Consider the following 20593-nt stretch of genomic DNA (forward strand, 5'->3'; position numbering starts at 1 on the left):
GAAAGGCAGATATCTCAGGATGTTTTTCGCGAGACATGGCGCGGAAAGGTGTATTTATGGGTTCATTGACCTCAGCCTTCACCTTCACTTATCTGCAGTAATACGGGCATTGTATCAGACGTCCACGTATGTTCTAGCTCTCATATTTGATCATGAGAGCAAGTTAATGAACAATAGTGCAAAGTCAAACATACAAGCAGTCACAATGAGTTTCCTCTGCAGGGTGACTGAGCTCAGCCTTAGAGCAAGGTTGCAGAGCTTGTACATTTGGAAGGATCTTAGAGTGGAGCTTCTGCTCAATCGTGTTGAAAGCAGCCAGCTGAGGCTGGGAGGAGACCCTTGGGAACTACAATCAATTTATAATCACCACTTACCCCATGCATGTTTTTGAACTGTTGGTGGAAGCTGGAGTTCCCAGAGAGAACACATGCAGACACAGGGAGAACATGCAGGCTCCATACAGAACGGAAAAGACTGGATTCAAACCCAGGAACTTTTTCTGTGAAGCTGGCAGGTTGAAGACCATTTCATGACTGGCCTCTAAGGGTATTTATTGTTCTCTCATGCACCTTGAACGGTGGAGAAGTTTGGGGCTGTGGTGCATGTATGAAAACTGCTACATCGGAGTGTTTCTGCCTTTACATGTCAGAGTACATCACAGAGATTAATACTGAGCTTCATGATTTCCATCTCTGCATTTTTCTGAGCCGTGTTCGAACTGTGCATTCCTGTTTTAATAAAGTAATAAAATGAAAGTTCTCCTTTTGTCTGCCAGTGTGGAGGGAACCTCAGAGCTGGACTGAGTTGTCCTAATCCCCGCCATTTAATTTTCTAATGTCCCTAGTGAATCCTTTATTAGATGATTTCAGAACTCTTTGTAGCTGTTGGATGTTAAATTCATGATAATTGAGTTCCAGACGGCAGTGCAACGTTTCGTTTCCCACGCTTTTTGTAGCCACAAACGCTTCGAGCCGTTTGCTTAGTCTTCTGTTTATTGACTCTTCTTCTGCTCCGGGCCCGAGTCTATCAGCGTGCACGCTCTGACAGTGCTACAATATATTTGGCACCGTGTGTGTGTGTGAGATCATCTGTTTTCCAGGCAAAAGATGGTTTTTGGTCATAAAGTGGTGGAGACTCTCATACCCACAGTCCTCAGGGAGCCTAACCATGTGCTGTAAGAGGCAGAAAAGGTGCAGTAGTCTCATCTTCAGGTTTTCATATGGAGTGCTGTAGCTGCTAAAGTGCAGCTGCCACCAGTTTGGCATCGAGTTGAAACCAAATGACTCTAAAGTGAGGCAGCTGGTTTTATTGGTGTTTTCAACATGACACACATGTGCAGCCAATATCTGCACCGCCAAAGCGACTGATGCAAACTGCTTCCCACAGCTCAGAGGTGGTGTGGGCCGACACTTCGAACGTGCAGTTTGATTGATTGTGTGCAGTCATTTGTGCCTTTACATACAGTTTTTAATGAGAGATAATATATAAAACCTTTGCATTCATTAATTACTATTATCAGCTGTAATGACGAACTGTTATTCCATGAAATAATAATTGAAAAAATCAGCAATAGTGGAGGAGTTAAACAGTTGGAGATTGTAGTCAGAAGGGGCAGGAATGAATGAATGAAAGCCAAAATAAATGAACAGATGAATAAAAACATGAATGAATTGAATAATAAACTAGAAGTATAATAAATAAATACATTATTATTATTATTATTATTATTATTATTATTATTATTATAATTATTATTATATTAAATTATTATATTAAAAATATATTTAAAAAAAAATACAGTGGGGAAAAGAAAAATGACTGATTAAAGCAAAAAGAAACAAGAAAAAGAATAAAATGAGAATCCATGAATGAATCTAACTTGAATGAATTCATCAATGAATGGCTGAGTGGGTTAAAAAACAAACAAACAAACAAAAAAACAACAACTGAATGGATGGAAGCAGAATAAATAACAGCATGAGTGAATAAAGCCAGGAACCAGTTGCTGAATTAACTGACAAAACAAGGAGTATCTGAATGAAATGATGAATGAAAACGCAGGAAACAAGGAAATAAATAAAACTCCTGCTCACCTCTTTAACACATTTCCGGTGTTTTCTACTGTAGGACGGCGATAAAGTGACTGGAAGTAAAAATGCTCTGTAGTCATTAGTTCAGTTCTCCATTGTTTTGGTGTCTAAGAAGCCTTTAATTCATGTTTTCATAACCCAACTCACCCTTCCTGCATCAGACTTCGTTGTCTCACTCATACATGTGACCATGACCATGAGTTTAGTTTGTGGGTGATTACTTAAGCTGCAGGTTTATTAATTAATTATTAATTAATCACGTGAAATCTGTTACGTCCTCTGACAAACAGCGGCTGCCACAAAGATTTTTATCGAATGTATTCTCTCTGTGTCCATCCAGCTGAAGACACCTTCCTCTCTGCCATCATCAACTACACCAACAGCTCCACGGTTCACTTCAAACTCTCGCCCACGTACGTCCTGTACATGGCCTGCCGCTACGTCCTGTCGCCCACGTACCGGCCCGACATGTCGCCGTCAGAGAGGACGCACAAGGTCATCGCCATCGTCAACAAGATGGTGAGCATGATGGAAGGAGTCATCCAGGTCAGTAATGCGTCTTTTAAAAGTCTTTTCACTGTATTTTTAAAAGCAGTCGAATCAAATCATCGATTAATTTGCACGTTATCTCGTTCTCATGCTCCTCCTGCTTTTGTCGAATATTAGGTGACGCTCAGCGGTGTTCTTACAAAACTACATTTGTAGTTGTTGTAAGCTGTGTGTGTGTTTGTGTCTAGCAGCTTTTCTCCACAGTTGTGCTTTCGATTCTGTTTGTCCATCACTCAGTGTTACATGCTCGAGATGTGAAGCCTGTTATGACTTGACATGGAGCTACTGTTACTTAAAATGTCAATTTTGATGCCGGTCTTATAGCCGTTTTTTGTAGGGGAGGGAGGCGGTGCCAAAACAGTAATTTTTAAAGACTTTTTCGAGATCTCCTCCTCTAAATAAAACTGCATAGAGGTATCTGTGTTTAATATTGCGTTAAGACAAACATCTGCAAGAAGTTTTAATAAACATGCTAAAAATGCCTGGTTTTAATTGAAACAGTCTGTATGGAAATATGAAAGAGGATTAAGACTTTCACCATCTGTTAAAACTTTTTGTTAACTCCGGGCCATGCCACGTTAAAAACAGCCAAAAATGGTGGAAATTCTTCCTCGTTTTCCCAGCAACTTCAGTACCTCAATTTTTTCTGTACAAGAGTTAGACACATGAGATTTTCATATTTAAGCGGTTTTTAAACCAATTTTGATACTCACTCCAAGTTTCACAAGCGTCATATCGCAATGTGGGATAGATAGCTGGGCACAACAAGTTATAGATTATGAAATCTTTTTACCTACAGTTTGATGGCAAGTTCATCTTCTAGTTGCGATCCCTTCATAGAAAAGAAATCTGTGTTCAAATGTTCTGTAAATTGATTTAAATATATCACATCGATCAGTTTCATGTCCTAAACAGGTGTGGGGAACTTCAGGCCTCAAGGGCCAGTGTCCTGCAGGTTTTTAGATGTGTCCTTGATCCATTACAGCTGATTTAAATGGCTAAATTACCTCCTCAACATGTCTTGAAGTTCTCCAGAGGCCTGGTAATGATTGATTCAGGTGTGCTGACCCAGGGGTGAGATCTAAATCCTGCAGGACGCTGGCCCTCGAGGCCTGGAGTTCCCCACTCCTGTCCTAAAAGGAAGAATAAGAGTGAAAAAACTTTTTCGATCCAGCTCTGTATACTCTATAAAATATTTATAGCATGAAGTTAAGATTTTGCATTGCTTAACTAAAGTTACTGTACAAAATAAAAGATAAAAGTGATCCTTGTTGGGCTAGGTGGGAGCACGATGCCACATATGGAGCAGAGGGTCTTAGGAGGGGAAAAGTAAACACATAAACACCTACATGTTTCTTTTAAAGCCTCCAGCATCCAGTAAAGCCATTACTGCTTTTATTTGTTTAGCCTGCAGCAAGCTATTCATTGTCTTTGGCATTCAGAAAAGTTCTAAAACACAAGCACAGACTCACAAACGCGCACACACAAGACTGTAAGACTATTTCAGTCTGTGTAGTAGGAGTTCAGCTTTATAGAGTTTCAGGAAAACTATCTTTAGCTACTGACTGAGAGATGTGGGAAGCTTGCTTATAAACTGCATTTGTGTGCGTACGCGCATGGGCGTGTTTTCAGTTATCATCTGAACATTAATCACTGCATATGAGACACTAATCCAGCAGATCAGGATATTTTTGGAGCATCTTTGGGATGTTTCTTGCCAGTAACAGTGCTCGCACTCTCTAATATTTAATCCTTGTTAGTGTGCGGTTACAATAGTGTGCTTCAAACATTTTTATGCAGCTTTTAGTTGTAAAATATAAAACATTGTATACCTCGTTCATTTTGCAGTGTTTTCTTTAACATTTTTTCTTTTCCAGCTGACCTCCATCACTTCACTTTTTTGAGGATGGCTTTACATTGTAAACCATAATCATCGTGTGTGTCAAAGTGTATCTGTGTGTCACATAGCTGTCCATACTGTAGCCGTTGACGTGTTTTCTCTCTGTCCTGTGAACGTGTCGTCCTCCTCTTCCTCCTCCTCCTCTTCCTCTTCCTTCCATCCAGGAGATTGCTGAAGGGGATCAGGTAGGATAGCACATCATGATACGGCTGCTAAAGACTCGTCTACCTCTCTCTCCCTGGCTCTGACGCTCTCTTTGTCTCATTTTCTTGGGGTGGGTGATGTGGGTAAAATTAATTGTGCAGTGCGACCTTATTTTCCATACTCGCTACTGTTCATGTGAGCTGCACAGGTTAGCAATGCCAAGAGCTTTGCAACTAAATACTTTTACTGTATTATCCACAATTTTCAGAGCTGTTTTTAAGGAACATATTGCAGAGGATCACGTTTGCCATGGTGACAAAATACTACTGGATTATAGTATTGTTCTCAGTGTAGGTTGATTTATTACTCCAAATCGCAAAAGAAAAAATGGTTGTTGTTGTTGTTATTATTAATGTTAGTATTATATTGTAACTATTAAGTAAAGAAAGATAAATAAATAGATAAATACTTCTGTGTTGAATCGACGTAAAGCCTGTTTAAGTGACCAACTCGTGGTCGGCGTTTATATGTGCGCATGGTGTGTCTCCATTGTTGTGCAGTCACTCCCAAAACACTAGTTATGGTTGTTTTGATGTTTTTCAAATCTATTCACTGGATAAGTTTCAGGCAGTTTCTGTAGTGAGGTTTTCTTGTTTCAGTTTCATTTTATTTAAAAATATTTTGTTTTAGTTTAATTTTATTAATTTAACAGTTAGTTTTTGGCCTTTTAGTTATTATTGTATGAAATATATATCAGCGGTAAAGTACAGGTATTTCAATAAAAATGCCGAACTTTTGGAAAGCGGTTGACTCAGTCTTATAGACAAACAATACAAAAACTAAGCAAATTTCCTGCTATTATTTTTTCCTAGTTTGTTTTTCCCCAGGTCCGTTTATAATTTTTATTTTAGTTAATTACATTTTGTTCACACCTATTTTTAGTTTTAGTTAACTTTAATAACCATGGAGGAGAGTCACAGTCGTTGCGAGCTGCATCAACGTGATGCGTAGTTGTATTTCTAGTGAGGTGCACATCAGGTTGCGGTGTATGGTTTATGGTTACCTACACCATATCTCTAACATTGTTAATTTTGCGTCAGAGTTTGTCTCGTTGTGCACCTTTGGACTGCTTTAGGACAGCTTCTGTTTTTCAGATTGTTGTTCGTGTCACAAAGTTGGAGACAGTGAGCTGCAGTCAACATACATTTTTCTGTAATGCATCACTGTAGGTGGTTCAGTAATCTCATTCTATGTACTAAGGAAACAAATAAGTTGTTATTACATTGCAAAGCTTCCTCTATATGCATGATGGGTCTTTTTTTTTTTTTTTTTGCTGTGCTACTGCCAGCTGATTTCAGTCTGTGTGCAGGGAGTGGAAATGTGAACATTACTTTAACGTTATTGCATTGAAGGGCATGGGCACGATGGTTAAATGCTCAGCTCGGTGATGATCCTTAGCTTGAAAGTTGTTTGTTTGGTGTTCGCGGTCGAAGCGAGACTTCCACAGAGTGATCAGGATAACAGTGCGCATGGATTTGAAGATCTTTTTGATTGAAGCTCGTATGTTAAATTATTTCTTTACCTGAAACCTCCACTCCAGACCAACGGGGTAAAAAACCCCAACACATTTTAATTAAGGTGAATCAGATAACATTTAAGCACTGGTGACGTAAAATCACATCACCAACCTCATCAACCCCTCGGCTTTCCTCTATTAATCTCTGCCCCCACTTCTCTCTCTCCCTGTCCTACTTTCTTCTTCTCTCTCCATGCTTTTTTTTTTCTTTTTGACCAGCCCTTCATTGTTGCTGCTGCTTCTTTTTCTCCATTCTAACAGAGATGATGTAAAAATACCGCCATAATAATGCATCCTACCCACAGCTGGAAAACTAAGCAACAACAGCAACATCAACTTGACTAATTCCATTCAGCTTCCTGGACCTGCCTGGTACTAAAAAACAAACAAACCAAAGAAAAAAACAAAACAAAAACAGAACAAAAACCAAAGCATCCACTTCTCTCCATCATTGCTCAGTCTTTAACTCTGGCATCCATTTTTTTTGTTTTGTTTTTTTGTTGTGACCTCACATCTTGCTTCTTCTACTCGACGGTGTGGATGAGAGACAAGTCGCGTCCCTCTGACCTGCTCCACCTCGTCTGCTTCATTTGTCTGTTTGGATGTTCATTTAACGTGTTCAGCCATCCATCTGTGTTTCATTGTGGATACACTTGGCTCCATCTCTCATTGTCTGGCTGTTCTGAATGAAGGGTTATTATTATTATAATTGATAATATCATTATTATTATTATTATTATTATTTTATTCTTTTCTTTGTTCTGTTTTCATTTGTTTTTCAAAGGCGGGGATAGATGAGTGCAAGGGACCAAGCTTTGCACAATCCTCTCTCTCTCTCTGAGCGGTGGGGATTTTAACCAATCAGCTCCTCAGACATCGAGCTTCGTCATGATTTAAACTGTGAACTAAGACGGCCGGTGTCTGTTGATCTGATGAATGGGAGAGAAAAGGAGAGGTCACTCTTGTGTAAAACGAAACTATCAGAGAGCTCACGACACTTTGTTTGTGTTTACTGATCTGAAAGTGATGACCGCTCTTCTTCTCGACACCCGGTTGGCTTAGAGGGAGGGGTGGGCGAGGCATGAGTCTATCCCTTAAAGTAACAGCTGCTCCTTCTGGCTGCCACTCAAACAGAAACCCCTCTGTCCTCCTCCCTTCTTTTTTTAAATTTTTAACTTTTTTTGTTTTGTTTTTAACCTTTGAGTCTTCCCTTCTTCTTTGTGTGTGGTTGTGATTGGTGCATTACAGAAGCAGAAGAACATTGCGGGAGCACTGGCTTTCTGGATGGCCAATGCCTCCGAGCTACTCAATTTCATCAAACAGGACCGAGACCTGAGTCGCATCACGCTGGACGCCCAGGACATCCTCGCCCATCTGGTCCAGATGGCCTTCAAGTCAGTTTGTGTTTGTAGATGTGGGGACTGTGGGTGTAGATAATAAACTGTGTACAAAAGATATAGCCATTGTGATGCTGCCCACAGGTTAATGCCTTCCCTTTGTGAAGCATCAAACAGTGTTTCTATTGGCATGTCATGACAAATCATGACTACACCCTGGTTCATTCTACTTTGCAGTTTCTGTTAAGAGTCACAATTTACAAAATGTTAATTATTAATTCAATAAGAGATGAAATAAATACCCATAAACTCACCACAAAAGTGTTTCCTAGGGTCACAGATGGAGGAAGCCATCTTTTCTAGCTGCAGGAGTCACCCACTGCTGGCCATTAGAAGGAATGCAGGTTAATGGGGTTGATCCAAGCGAGCAGTGCATTACTAACTTTGTCCTAAAAACAAATGAGTGCATCCAGTTAATCTTCCCCCAGTCAAAGTGAATGAGAGGTGATGATGATGGACTTAAATGTATACATGTGAAATAAGCAGAGCTAGAATCTACCTCAAATTTTAGTTTAGTTTTATTAATATAGCACCAAAAGACAACAACAGTCACCTCAAGGGGCTTTATATTATAAAGACAAGACCCACGATCATAGAGAGAAACCCCAATGATCATACAACCCCCTGTGAGCATGCGCTGTCTTTTATATGCAGTCCAAAGTGTCCATCCAATAATGTAATGAAATCCTTATTAAAGTAACTTGTTAGTATAAAATGGGTGATAAGAAACATAGGCTTGCAATTTTTTCTGTATAAATGACATTCACTGCCAGTTAGCAGTAATTTAAACTTCTCACTTGGTTTAGAAGCATTATGGAAAATATATGAACACACTGATAATTTCATTTCTGAAAGCCTCTGAAAGTGTAAAATACGTTCAGATGGTGACCTTTGATGTGAACACTATTGAATGACGCTGCAACAAACTGTATTGTGTTGCTGCAGGTACCTGGTCCACTGTCTCCAGGCCGATCTGAACAACTACATGCCTGCCTTCCTCGATGACCCCGAGGAGCATAATCCACAGAGACCAAAGATCGGTAATGTGCAAACACACAACCACAAGAAGCAACCAAGACTGCTCATGACTAACAGCAACAATTCTGAATTCATTTTGGTGTATAGCCCATTAAAATGAAGACGCGTCCACATGTTAATCGTATGTCATTATAGGTTTTGCTGGAGTTTTCACCGTTTTATGTTAAAATGATTTCCCACTTGTTCGTCACAGGTTGCACACACCTAGAAATTGTTAGCATTAATTTTCTGAGGTTCCTTTGGACCTTGTGAAACTGGAAAGAATATAGTAGAAAATCTGAACAAAATATTTTTTTATTTCCTAATGGTTTGTCAGGTTTCTTGTTTTGGTTTTTTTTAAACATGCTTTGGGCCTGTCTCTCTTATTTGGGATCTACTTTTCTGCAGAGTCAGTAGCTGCAGAGTCACCTTAAACTCCAAGAATTTTATTTTTTATCAAAACTCTCTGAAGTCAAGAATTTACACAAACATGGAACCCAAGCTTGTTCAGCAGACTCCAGAAACTGGGAGGAAAGCCTAACTTTTGCAGCTATTATTGTACACATTATTTGTTTGCTTACAGGCCTGGTTTTAATAACCTGATCATACAGCTCCTGGAAACTGTCCATATACTTAACTCACATTTCATGTGGAGGATCATTGCGGGTTGAAAAGCCCACAGTTTTCAAGTCAGACAGTGTTGCATCAGGTGAGGAGTGAAACCAGGAGGCGCTTGTCTTTTTTCTGAGAACGTTGTACATATATACTGAAAGTTTTCTTCCCAAAATAACACAACCTTCAATCACAAACTCCTCCACTTGTCAGATTTGGCTTCCTATCAGTTTATTAAGACAATTATAATCAAGCTGGAAGATTGTATTATTATTTTTTTAAACACTGGAAGAAGTGCGCCCATCACAGAGGCAAAAGTACAACGGCATGTAACCGGATTTCCTTCCTCACAAGCCTCAGAGAATGACCTTGAACAGGATATAAGACATAGAGGGGAAGATTTTTTCTCACGTCCCGGTTTCTCTTTTCAGAGGACGTCTTGCACACACTGACGGGGGCGATGTCGTTACTGCGGCGGTGTCGGGTCAACGCCGCTCTCACCATCCAGCTCTTCTCGCAGCTCTTCCACTTCATCAATATGTGGCTGTTCAACAAGCTGGTGACAGATACCGGCTCGGGGCTGTGCTGTCACTACTGGGGCGCCATCCTCCGGCAGCAGCTGAGCCACATCGAAGCCTGGGCTGAGAAGCAGGGTCTGGAGCTCGCTGCTGACTGCCACCTCAGCCGAATTGTACAGGTAAGATGGTAAACAGTAAGAGTCTGTGCAGTGGTGTGAGCATATGGTCGCTAAAACAGATTTTAGAGGCATTTTCCTCAGTTGTGTCAGTCACACTAATTGGTTTGTTGCATCTCTTTAAAATATCTCCATTTCAGATTTTTCTTACTACTATAAATGGTTTTGAAAAGATAAAAAAAAAAAAAGATTGATATGTTCGACTGATTTACTTGTTGGTTGTGTCTGAAGTTGTCCAAAATTACAGATAAATGAAAGTGTATTTTTCACAGAGAATCACAATTTTACTTTGAAATGTGCCTGAAATATTTATATGAACATATTATTTTAGACTGCAGGATTTCTTCTATATTTTGTTAACTTTGTGTTTTTTGTTTTGTTTTTTTTTTGCAAGTTACCCATTTTCTGTTTTTTAGGAATTACGCAGACCTGTAAAAGTACCTACTATTACAGAGTAGCTCCTGTGGAAGAATAAGAGGGCCTTGAAGTGACAACTCCCAGAAAGTTGATTCTGTTTATCTGAACTTTGCTTTTTTAGTCACAGAACTGTTTTGTTACTCATCCAAGTGACGGCTACTGTCTGAGGTGACCGCAGGTTTCCCAAGTCTAATAAATAGTACATTTGCATAATGATTGAAACCAGCACAACTGACCCTCCACTGCCCCTCCTTTCTTTTCCTCCCCATCCCCGGCTGCCTCCTTCTTCCCGCTCCACCACACCCACCCACACAGGTAGGGCCTTGGGGTGTGGGTGTGTCACCAGGGTGCAGGGGAGACATCCCCCCCCTCTGTCCCCTTCTGGCCACCTGTGCCTCAATTTTATTCCACAACTTAGACATCCACATTATTCACACTGTCATAACACACACATATATATAGGGCCTTGAGGGTGACCACGCCAACGGCGTCCAGTGAATGGTCTGAGTATTCAACCCTACCTCTGGCGCCGGTGCCCACCTCTCAATTTTAAATCCATGTAGACATTGAGGGTTCTCGGGAGGGGCCGTGCTAACACCTGCTGCTCTCCGGCAGCAGCACCATGCCCTCCCTTGTTTTAAATGCACTTTAGAACAACACGCAGCAACACTACACATGAACGGGAGGAGGGAGGTATGGGGTCTTCACACACTCCCGTTCTCTGCCAGCCATCGGGGCGGGGGGCTGGGAGGAGGTGTTGGCTGACAGATTGGCCTCCCTGCTTCTGCGAGGCCTGGGGCGGTCTGCTTGCCTCCACCCCGGGGGGAAAGGATCACATCTCTTGGGTCTGGGGGCGAGGGTACCTGGACCCGGGGTATAGAGTATGTTTGGGGAGTGCTATTGCGTGTACATGTGCATATATGTCTATTCCTACGTTGGATGAGTGCTGAGTGTTTGTATATGTGTGCATGAGGGTGGGAATGGATGTTTGTGTCTGTGTGTGCCTGTTTGTCTGTGTTTATATGTCAGGTCAGGTCTTAGAGTCCACCTCCCTGGGAACACCCAGGCCCTCCAAAGAGTGGAGGCCTATCTCCCCTCACCACACTCCCTGCCGGTAACTGATGCACTCAGGGGTCGGTGCATTGGTGGTTCTTGGTGTCCAGGGCTGGGCGCTCAGGTATACACCAGCTCACTCCCGGTGGCTACTTGGCGGGGCCTGGTACCTGTCGCTCGGTCAGGCTTCTTCCGGGGCAAAGGGGGCCCTCGAACCTCCGGCCTCGGGGCCTGCAGCTCGGTTCACTCTGGCACAGCTGGCTGCCGGCAGAGCCGGCGGGCGCGCCAGTGCAGCCCCCTCTGGCTTCTGCTCCGTGGCTACTGGGTGACCCCTCGTCTGGGGATCTCCTCAGCCCTTCCCAGGAGGGTGGCACGGATGCCCCTCCGGTGGTACTCCTTGGGCTCTCGCACTCTGGAGTCCCTGGATGTCTGGAGCCTGGATCTCCTCCATGCCTGCTTCATGCCCTGGGGGACGGGGCTATGGCCCTCCACACCCTCTAGCAGACCGTTACATGGGGAAACCTTCTGTATACAAGCGCGCTGATCCACACGGGTGTGCACATGGGTGTTCACTGTTCGTAGACATAAACTACACCTTTCTTAGCTGCTACTTCAAAGCACATTGTGCGCTGTCTGTGCTGCACAACAACATTCAATATTTAGTATTTATTGCTGTTTACACTTAGCTAGAAAAAAAAAAAAAAAAAAAAAAAAGAATCACAATTTTACTTTGAAATGTGCCTGAAATATTTATATGAACATATTATTTTAGACTGCAGGATTTCTTCTATATTTTGTTAACTTTGTGTTTTTGTTTTGTTTTTTTTTTGCAAGTTACCCATTTTCTGTTTTTAGGGAATTACGCAGACCTGTAAAAGTACCTACTATTACAGAGTAGCTCCTGTGGAAGAATAAGAGGGTCTTGAAGTGACAACTCCCAGAAAGTTGATTCTGTTTATCTGAACTTTGCTTTTTTAGTCACAGAACTGTTTTGTTACTCATCCAAGTGACGGCTACTGTCTGAGGTGACCGCAGGTTTCCCAAGTCTAATAAATAGTACATTTGCATCATGATTGAAACCAGCACAACTGACTAACATTGGGCCATTTTTTGCTATGACACCAGGGATTCCAAGAAAGTGGGCTGTGATGTTACTGCAGCAAGAAGTCAGAAAGAAGCCATTTGTAATTTAAAAAAAAAAGAAGAAGAAGAAACTGAACTGAAAAAAATCTCAATGTGATTTTAAAAATAACAGGTTTTCCTTCAGTTTCTGACCTATTCTTGACCCTGAACTGTACTCTATTTAGTCAGAGAGCACAAATGTGGCCATCAGCTAAAGCTGTTAATGGAGAACCAATGTGAACAAAATTAAGATTAAAATGAGTCAGTGAATCCACATGGAAGGAATCGTTTCCTTTTGTGCGGTGTGCAGAGTTGGGATTGAAGGTTTGGGTGGGCTGCAGAAGGTTTTCAGGATCTCTAAATTGGCTGTGGCAGTCTGAAGTTTGGGAGTAGATGTTTACTACACTGCAGCAATGCAGAGAGAAAAGGAAGAGGCTGAAACAAGAAATTAAGAGACCACAACAAGACGTGGAGTTGGACTACCAACCACTGACTGGCTATTACATCACTACAATCCCTTTTAGCAGCATGAATGCAACCAGGAAAAAATGCTTTGAAGGTTTGCAGTTTCTGGAGGATCTCTTCTTGCCCAGAAGGAAACTTGTATAAACCTCTGTTATAGTAAACCTGAAATGAAAAATCGTAAAGAGGCAAAAACTCCAAACCCCTGCTCAAGTGCTTCTCTGGGACTCATTTCGCGTGCTTGCAGATAACGTTGCGACCATGTGTGGCCACTCTGTTTACATTCAAAACAATAAGAATGTGTTTGATTTACAACATATGTGTTTGTGTCCCCTTCCAGGCCACCACCCTGCTGACCATGGATAAATACTCCATGCAGGATGTGCAGACCATCAATAACACTTGCTTCAAGCTCAACTCCCTGCAGCTTCACGCCCTCATGACCAACTACCACTGTGCCCCCGATGAGCCGTACATCCCACCTGTAAGACAAACGGCGTCTTTAAGCCTGTGCAGCATTTTTATTAGATTAAATTAGATGAAACTGGAGTTATTAAAGTCAAACTGATTTGTAGAAACTATTTAAGCTCCAAACCAGAGGTTAGGTTGTCTGATGCGTGTGCTCTGCTGGTTTGTGTGTGTTTAGGAGCTGATAGACCACGTGGTGGCAGTGGCGGAAAACACAGCAGATGAGCTGGCGAGGAGTGATGGCAGAGAGGTTCAGCTCGAGGAGGATCCAGACCTCCAGCTGCCCTTTCTCCTTCCTGAGGACGGCTACTCCTGCGACGTGGTGCGCAGCCTCCCCAATGGCCTGCAGGACTTCCTGGAGCCTCTCCTGCAAAGAGGTAAAAAGTCAAACTATATGTCAATAAGGAATGAAGTCATATTGGAAATATATGAATGAAAGCTTTCAAATAGGTTTTTGTTTTATGAGAATGTAAATGACTTTGGTTGAATATGAGCAGATAATTTTTCCCAGGGTTTTTAATTTTTTTTATTGTCATTGTTTTAAATAAAACCCTGTATACCTAAAGGAAAACAAACATTTATTGAATTATGTTTCATAACTGTGTGTTAGTCCTGCTATTCTGAGTTTTATGTCTCCTGTTTATAAAGCTATGAGAAGTACAACGAGTTTAAAGATGTTATGTTGGGATTTAAGCATCTTAAAATAAAGCAGACCAAACAAAAAGCATCAGTAGCTGCTGCTTTAAAATAAGTTTGGTTGCTTTATATGCTGTATTGCTACACTCGACAATTAACGTTTTCTTATTGTCATGATTTCAGAAAAGCTGCTCTGAAACAAAGGTTATGGACACTCTACTATCAATGACATTATTTCTGTGTGTGTCTGTTTCCTCTGGTAGGTTTTTGTAGGTTAACGCCACATCCACGTTCACCCGGCACCTGGACCGTCCACTTCGAAGGAGCTGACTGCGACAGCCACTTCTCCGCTGCTGACAACTCTGAAATGGTACGACGTCGACGTTCAGTCACTCTCTCGCCACACTGTGCGTGCGTTTATTTATAGAGTTGTGTGTCAGTGCAGTGGGGCATCCTGGGTAAAGTCGGTGCCACAGAGGAGACTTTGCAGGTTTAGTAATGCTGACTCACAGAGACTGTGGAGACTGAAGTCTAAAGTAAGTCTGACAGCTAAGACAGCAGAAAACAAGACTAAAACTCTTGGAGCCACAAAGTGGCCGCAGGGTCTTTGATGGCTGCAGAGTGACTTTGGGACACTGTTCTTTTTTCAGCATTTACATTTTCGTGCTGCGCTCTTGCTTTGAGTGGATGATCTTCACTTAGATCACATCCAGTTTGCTCTGTATGCTGCCCAGACACGTCTCCATATTGGCAATATCAAAGAGCTGCTCTTTGATACAAATATCTAATCGGCTGATCACATGGCAGCAACTCAGTGCATTTAAGCATGTCAACATGGTCAGGATGACTTGCTGAAGCTCAGACTGAGTCTCAGAGTGGGGAAGAAAGGTGATTTAAGCAACTTTGAGTGTGACCTGGTTGTTGGTGCCAGACAGCCTGGTCAGAGTATTTCGGACTCTGCTGGGATTTTCCCACATGACCATCTCTGGGGTTTACAGAGAATGATGTAAAAAAGCAGAAATATCCAGTGAGCAACACTTCTCTGGATAAAATCGTCTTTGAATAAACAAGACATTAAACCTTGAAGGAGAAGATCACACTGGGTGCCCCTCCTGTCAGCCAAGAGCAGGAAACTGATTCTATAGTTCATCACAATTTGACAGTAAGAGATTGAAAAATCGTTTCTGGTCTGATAAGTCTCAATTTCTACTCTGACATTCAGATCATGGGGTCAGACTTTGGCCTAAGCAACATGAAAGCATGCATCCATCCTGCTTTGAATCAGCATTTCAGACTGGTGGTGTAGTGGTGTCAGAGGTTTTCTTAGGACTCTTCGCACCAATTAGTACTAATTGAGCATTGTTTAAACACCACCGCTGACCATGGCCACAGTGGTACCCATCTGCTGCTGATTTCTTGAACATGACAGTAAGTCTGTACTCATTTGGCCTCCGAAATCACCAGATCTCAATCAAGTAGAGCGCCTTTGGGATGTGATGGAACATGAGATTTGTAGCATGGATGTTTTCCAGCAAATCTGCAGCAACTGTGTGTGGCTCTTGTGTCATTATGGACCCAAACCTCTGAGAATGTTTCCAATATGCCAGTTCTAAAGGCAAAAGTGGTTCCTGTAAGGCATAAATACTAATGTGGCTAGTGTATACATTTTAATATTTCAGCTGTGTTAATAAACTTCATCTGTATATTTCTTTTTAATGACAATAAGTAGAGGATTTCAGAGTTTGTACAAGAGATTCAGGGTAGCTGAGACTAGCAGCCAAAAACAGGTAAAATTCCTGTGCAGAAACTGAGCTGTAGACAATTTGACGGCACGACTGACATAGTTTGACTATTTTTAGACACGTTTAAACTTGGAGGCTGCTTTGATTTGAGTCCAGAGGTGTGTGTGTGTGACTGTGTCTGTGTGTGGTCTCTCAATCTGAATGCAGAGATTACAGTGACTTCAGAAGGATCTATTTACTTTTCATAAGACACACACCAAGACACAAGCGCACACACAATTTAATCAACACTAATCACGCTGCTGAAGTTGGGGAGCCCTGAGCAGTAAATGAGAGACTTCTTTTACACACACACACACACACACACACACACACACACACACACACACACACAGCCACTTCCTCTGTAATTGGTCTGTTTATCCCTACTCTACTATTTCATGACTGTAGTCTCGACAGGCGTCTCACACAACGCGCGCGCGCGCGCGCACACACACAGTGATTAATGGTGTGTGTTCAGGCAGACTGGTGGGTCGAGCTCTGCCTTGTCGACAGTTCTTAAGCGATCATTACAAGACCAGCTCTGCAACCACTTTAGTGTCAAAGATGTGATATTGTTTGCTTTTATATGTATAAATGTATAAACTGGGTTCTGTGGAAAAGTCTGATACTAAATTACAAGCGGAATAAGGAGAGCCTGCAGTGATGTTTGAGCCCATGCAGTCGTACAGTATGAAAAATGACACAATATTGAGTTTTATTCAGTTAACGTTCAGTAACAGTTGCATCGGGGTGCTTTATACCATTATGTAAAGACTGAAATGTCATTAAGAAGTCTCACCTGTGTGCAGCACTTGGTAACTGTGGGAAGAAAAACTCCCTTTTAACAGGAAGAGACTTGGATCAGAACCAGGCCTCAGGGAGCGGTGGCAGCTTACCGTGACTGGTTAGGAAGCGAAAAGGATGGAAGAGGCCAAAGATGTGTAATGAGCTGTGCCGCCTGAGTACGTAATTTCTAATTAGGTTTAAATCCTTGCGACCAGCTTTGAAGTCAGCTTTATGTGTTTATCAAATTTGAGGTGCAGCTCTGCAGTTTTTCCTAAGAGCTTAAAGTCGTTAACCTCGTTTGTTTGTCTGATGGATAAACATGGGTATCAATTAAGTTTAATTAATTTACTTGTATTCAGTACAGCGGCGTGTCACACAGCCTAATTGTGGGCCTGATAATAACCTGTACAGGGCTTGAATTCCTCTGGACCCAAATCAAAGCATCTTCCAGGATTAATTCCTGTGGAAATATCCGCACGGAATTACAGCAATCTAAAAATGTTTGGGCCACTGTTGCATTAGTGTGGAACAGCTGGCCAGCTGCAGTCTCTCTCTGCAACGCTACAGGAAGTTTTGCTAGCATGCACAGGCTGGCTACAAAGGTGTGAACGTGAAGTTGTGCAGACAATGAGCGCTGGCCAAAAAATTTAAATCCACCTCAACTGATGAGGAGAACGCTGAACACCAAACACGGCGGCATTCCCAGTGAAGTTAACGTTAACAGCGTTAGTCCTCAGGATCCAGATGTGTAACAATAACATTATTAGGGTGGAGCAGCAGCTCAGAGAGATTCAGACTAACCAGCTAATTTATAATGAACAGAGCATGCCTTTTGTAATACACATACATAGATATGACAAAGAACAGGGACAGGAGACATAAATTACAGCAGTGTTGTATTTACTGGAGAATGACAGAAGGTGAGGTAAGAATAGGACAACAGAAATCTTCACAAGTAAAGTTTTTGGAAGTAAACAGCAGCAGTATTTCATGATTATGATAGAAACAATATGTCTTTTTCTAAAAAAAAAAATCAATTAAAAACCCATAAAATATTTCAAATCTGTAACTGATTCATTCATTTTCATTTACAGACATACGTTTTTGTTTATTTGTAACTTGGAAAGAAGAAATTAGTGACTTCACAAACTGACTTGGGTTGTATTAGGAAGATTAGAATTGGAAGCTTTTATTGATATTATATAATGTACAATGAAATTGGAGCACAGCAACAACTTAAGACACAATGAAGAATAAACATTTGATCATTTATGCAGTAAATACAAAAAGTACTAGTACTCAAAGTACTAGGTATAAAATTGCTACATATACTAAAGTATATAAAAAGTACTAATGTTTAATAAGGTTAGGTAGTCGGGTAACAAATGGTGAGAGTATCCCAAATATTACACAGTGATTTAACAATAATCTAATAATCTAATAACTCGGGTGAGTAAATTTTGTACTTGGCTTTAATTATTGCACATGCAGAGAAGAGGTGTTGAGGTTTGGAAAGAAGCTCTTCCTGGTTCTGTGTCCTTGATTTGCCAGAGGGCAACAAGTTAAACAGATGAAGGAGAGGATGTGAGGGTCCTTCAAATATGTCTGACCCTGCTGAAGAAGGAGGAGGGAGGTTTACAGGTCCTGTATGGAGGACAGAGCACAGCCAGTGATCTCCTGAGCTGTGGCTCTGTTTCTTCCTCCTCAGCACTCTCAGGAAGTGAGTTGGTCTCTGTGCCTTTTTAATAACCATTGGCAGCCCAGGTGTTCAGAAAGTACCCAGGAATTTGGAACCTTCTCCACACACTGATCATTGATGTAGGGCCACGTCTGCATCAAAGAAGTCGAAGAGGGTTTTTATTTTTTGTTTGTTTGTTTCGGGTGTTCTTTGTCAGGTTGTACCTCAGATCGGAACTGTTTCTCTTTATAAACTTCAAGCAGAAAGTTGAATCGGTTTTCTAATAGAATTCAGCCTGATTGAGTGGTATGTAGCTGTAATTTTAGTGTACGAGTTGTTCTCTTGACTTGTGGTTGTTGTTTTGTTTGTTTCTGGGTGTTCCTGCAGTTTGAAGCACCAGTCAGCGACATGCAGGACAACAACACCAAACAAAAATAGACAATACGATGCAGGCATATTTTTGTATGAGTGTGACATGAGCTTTTGGAGTATCCTTTGTCAGAATATTTTTTCATCATGTGGGAAACCTCGGTAGCTCTCTCTTTCTTTGTTTCTCCGTCTTTCCCCACCCAGTCACCCAGCCCTGCTCAAATGAGCCCTGCTGTGTCTGTGTGTGTGTGTGTGTGTGTGTGTGTGTGTGTGTGTGTGGGTAGCCATGAAGTGGTTTTCATTCTTGACTTGGTTCCAGCGACCACAGGTTCCTCTGCGGTCTTCCCCTTTTCCCCTTTATCCCTCCTTCATGCCTTCCCTCCCTTTTCTCATCCCTCCCTCTTTTTTCTTCTTCTTTTTTTTAACTCTACATTCTCTCACTATTCTCCTACATGTTTCAGACGAAGGGAACACGCTAAAGAAGTGTTGAGCTTTCCTCAGGCCTTTTTCCACACATTCGCTCACAGTGAGAGGTGACATCCTCGCTTACAGTTTGTCCTTCCTGTCCATCTCTCTTTTCAGCCAATGAGGAAAGAGCCGGAGGTTGTCACAGTAACCCTGAAGAAGCACAATGGCATGGGCCTCAGCATCGTGGCCGCCAAGGTAGGAAATGTCACCTGGAAGTTTGTTAAAGAGTGAAAGTCAAACTTTGGCAGCTCTGAGATGTTTTCAGTTTGTTGGGATTTTTTTTTTTTTTTTAAATTTTGCAGGAAACTTTTCCTAAAAAATGAAATCTAACACTGAAAAGTAAACGACTGGCATGCATTTGACAGGAAACCCCAAAATAACTTGGATGTTTTTATCGTGGCTGTAGAGGTGTGTGTGTGTGTGTGTGTGTGTGTGTGTGTGTGTGTGTGTGTGTGTGTGTGTGTGGTGTGTGTGTGTGTGGCTGAGCGACACACTGCTGACAGAACAGGCTGCTGTTTAAAATAGACTGCTTTCACTGTTGAGTCTGACAGCAGCGCAGAGACTAAACAGCAACACTACAAAGAAACTTCTGGATGAGCCCCGGACAAAAACGTGCTCTGTGCAGTTTGCTGATTTAAGGGAGGGAATGTGGGGCTGTGCGGTGGGGCTAATTTAACTGTAGATCATTGTCTGTCAGTGTGTTTGTGTTACTGCACCTCTGATGTGTGGGTGAAAGTACGAAAGTCTGCAGATGTCTGTGTAAGATGCCATTTTGGCTTACATACATATAATAGTATTAACTTAATAATCCAACAAAAGATACATGAACAGGAGGTTTATACACTTGGGCATATGTGAATATCCAGGTCCTTAATTTGTTGCATCCATACACCACCTCAGTGGATTTGAAATGAAACAGTTGATATGTAGTTTGAAGTTCAGACCTTCAGCTTTAATTCAAGTGGCCTGACAAAAATTTTGCATCAACTGTTTAGGAATTAAAGCCATTTTCATACCTTGTCCCCCATTTTCACAAGACCAAAAGTGATTGGACGATTGACCATGTCACAGCCATAAAGAAATTCCAATTTCCAAGCTAATTTTTTTGTTATATTTACTTTATTTTAAAGTGTTTTGTAAAATTAATCTGTGTTAATTTTGTGCTTTGTGAGTTTGCCCTGCTGTAAATCTCTCGCGCAGTCATAAAATGCGAGCAATTGTTCTAAATCGGTGTGTGTAAATCACCTGACATGCTCAAGTCAGTCAGGTAAACAGAGTGTGGGGCAGGAGTTTTGACTTTGCATCGTATAGTTGTTTTACATGAGACAATGATAGGATTAGATAACCAGGACTTCATATGGAGAGGGTTTG

General features: G+C 41.6%; 1 protein-coding gene across 16 annotated transcripts in view; it reads left to right on the plus strand.

The window, feature by feature from the left end:
• afdna (afadin, adherens junction formation factor a) overlaps positions 1 to 20593 on the plus strand; it is a 118222-nt gene that overhangs the window by 59684 nt on the left and 37945 nt on the right. For 11 of the 16 annotated variants that reach the window (XM_063494949.1, XM_063494950.1, XM_063494951.1 and 8 more), the window contains 9 exons: positions 2431 to 2636; positions 4704 to 4724; positions 7508 to 7653; positions 8602 to 8696; positions 9717 to 9982; positions 13374 to 13517; positions 13680 to 13878; positions 14401 to 14507; positions 19337 to 19417. In XM_063494949.1, coding sequence (XP_063351019.1) covers positions 2431 to 2636; positions 4704 to 4724; positions 7508 to 7653; positions 8602 to 8696; positions 9717 to 9982; positions 13374 to 13517; positions 13680 to 13878; positions 14401 to 14507; positions 19337 to 19417 — 1265 coding nt within the window. The remainder of the gene's footprint in view (positions 1 to 2430; positions 2637 to 4703; positions 4725 to 7507; positions 7654 to 8601; positions 8697 to 9716; positions 9983 to 13373; positions 13518 to 13679; positions 13879 to 14400; positions 14508 to 19336; positions 19418 to 20593) is intronic. The other 5 variants (XM_063494946.1, XM_065471985.1, XM_063494957.1 and 2 more) reach the window with 1 other exon arrangement.

The sequence above is a fragment of the Pelmatolapia mariae genome, linkage group LG15 (genome assembly GCF_036321145.2).
Source record: "Pelmatolapia mariae isolate MD_Pm_ZW linkage group LG15, Pm_UMD_F_2, whole genome shotgun sequence".
NCBI classification, from domain to species: Eukaryota; Metazoa; Chordata; class Actinopteri; order Cichliformes; family Cichlidae; genus Pelmatolapia; species Pelmatolapia mariae.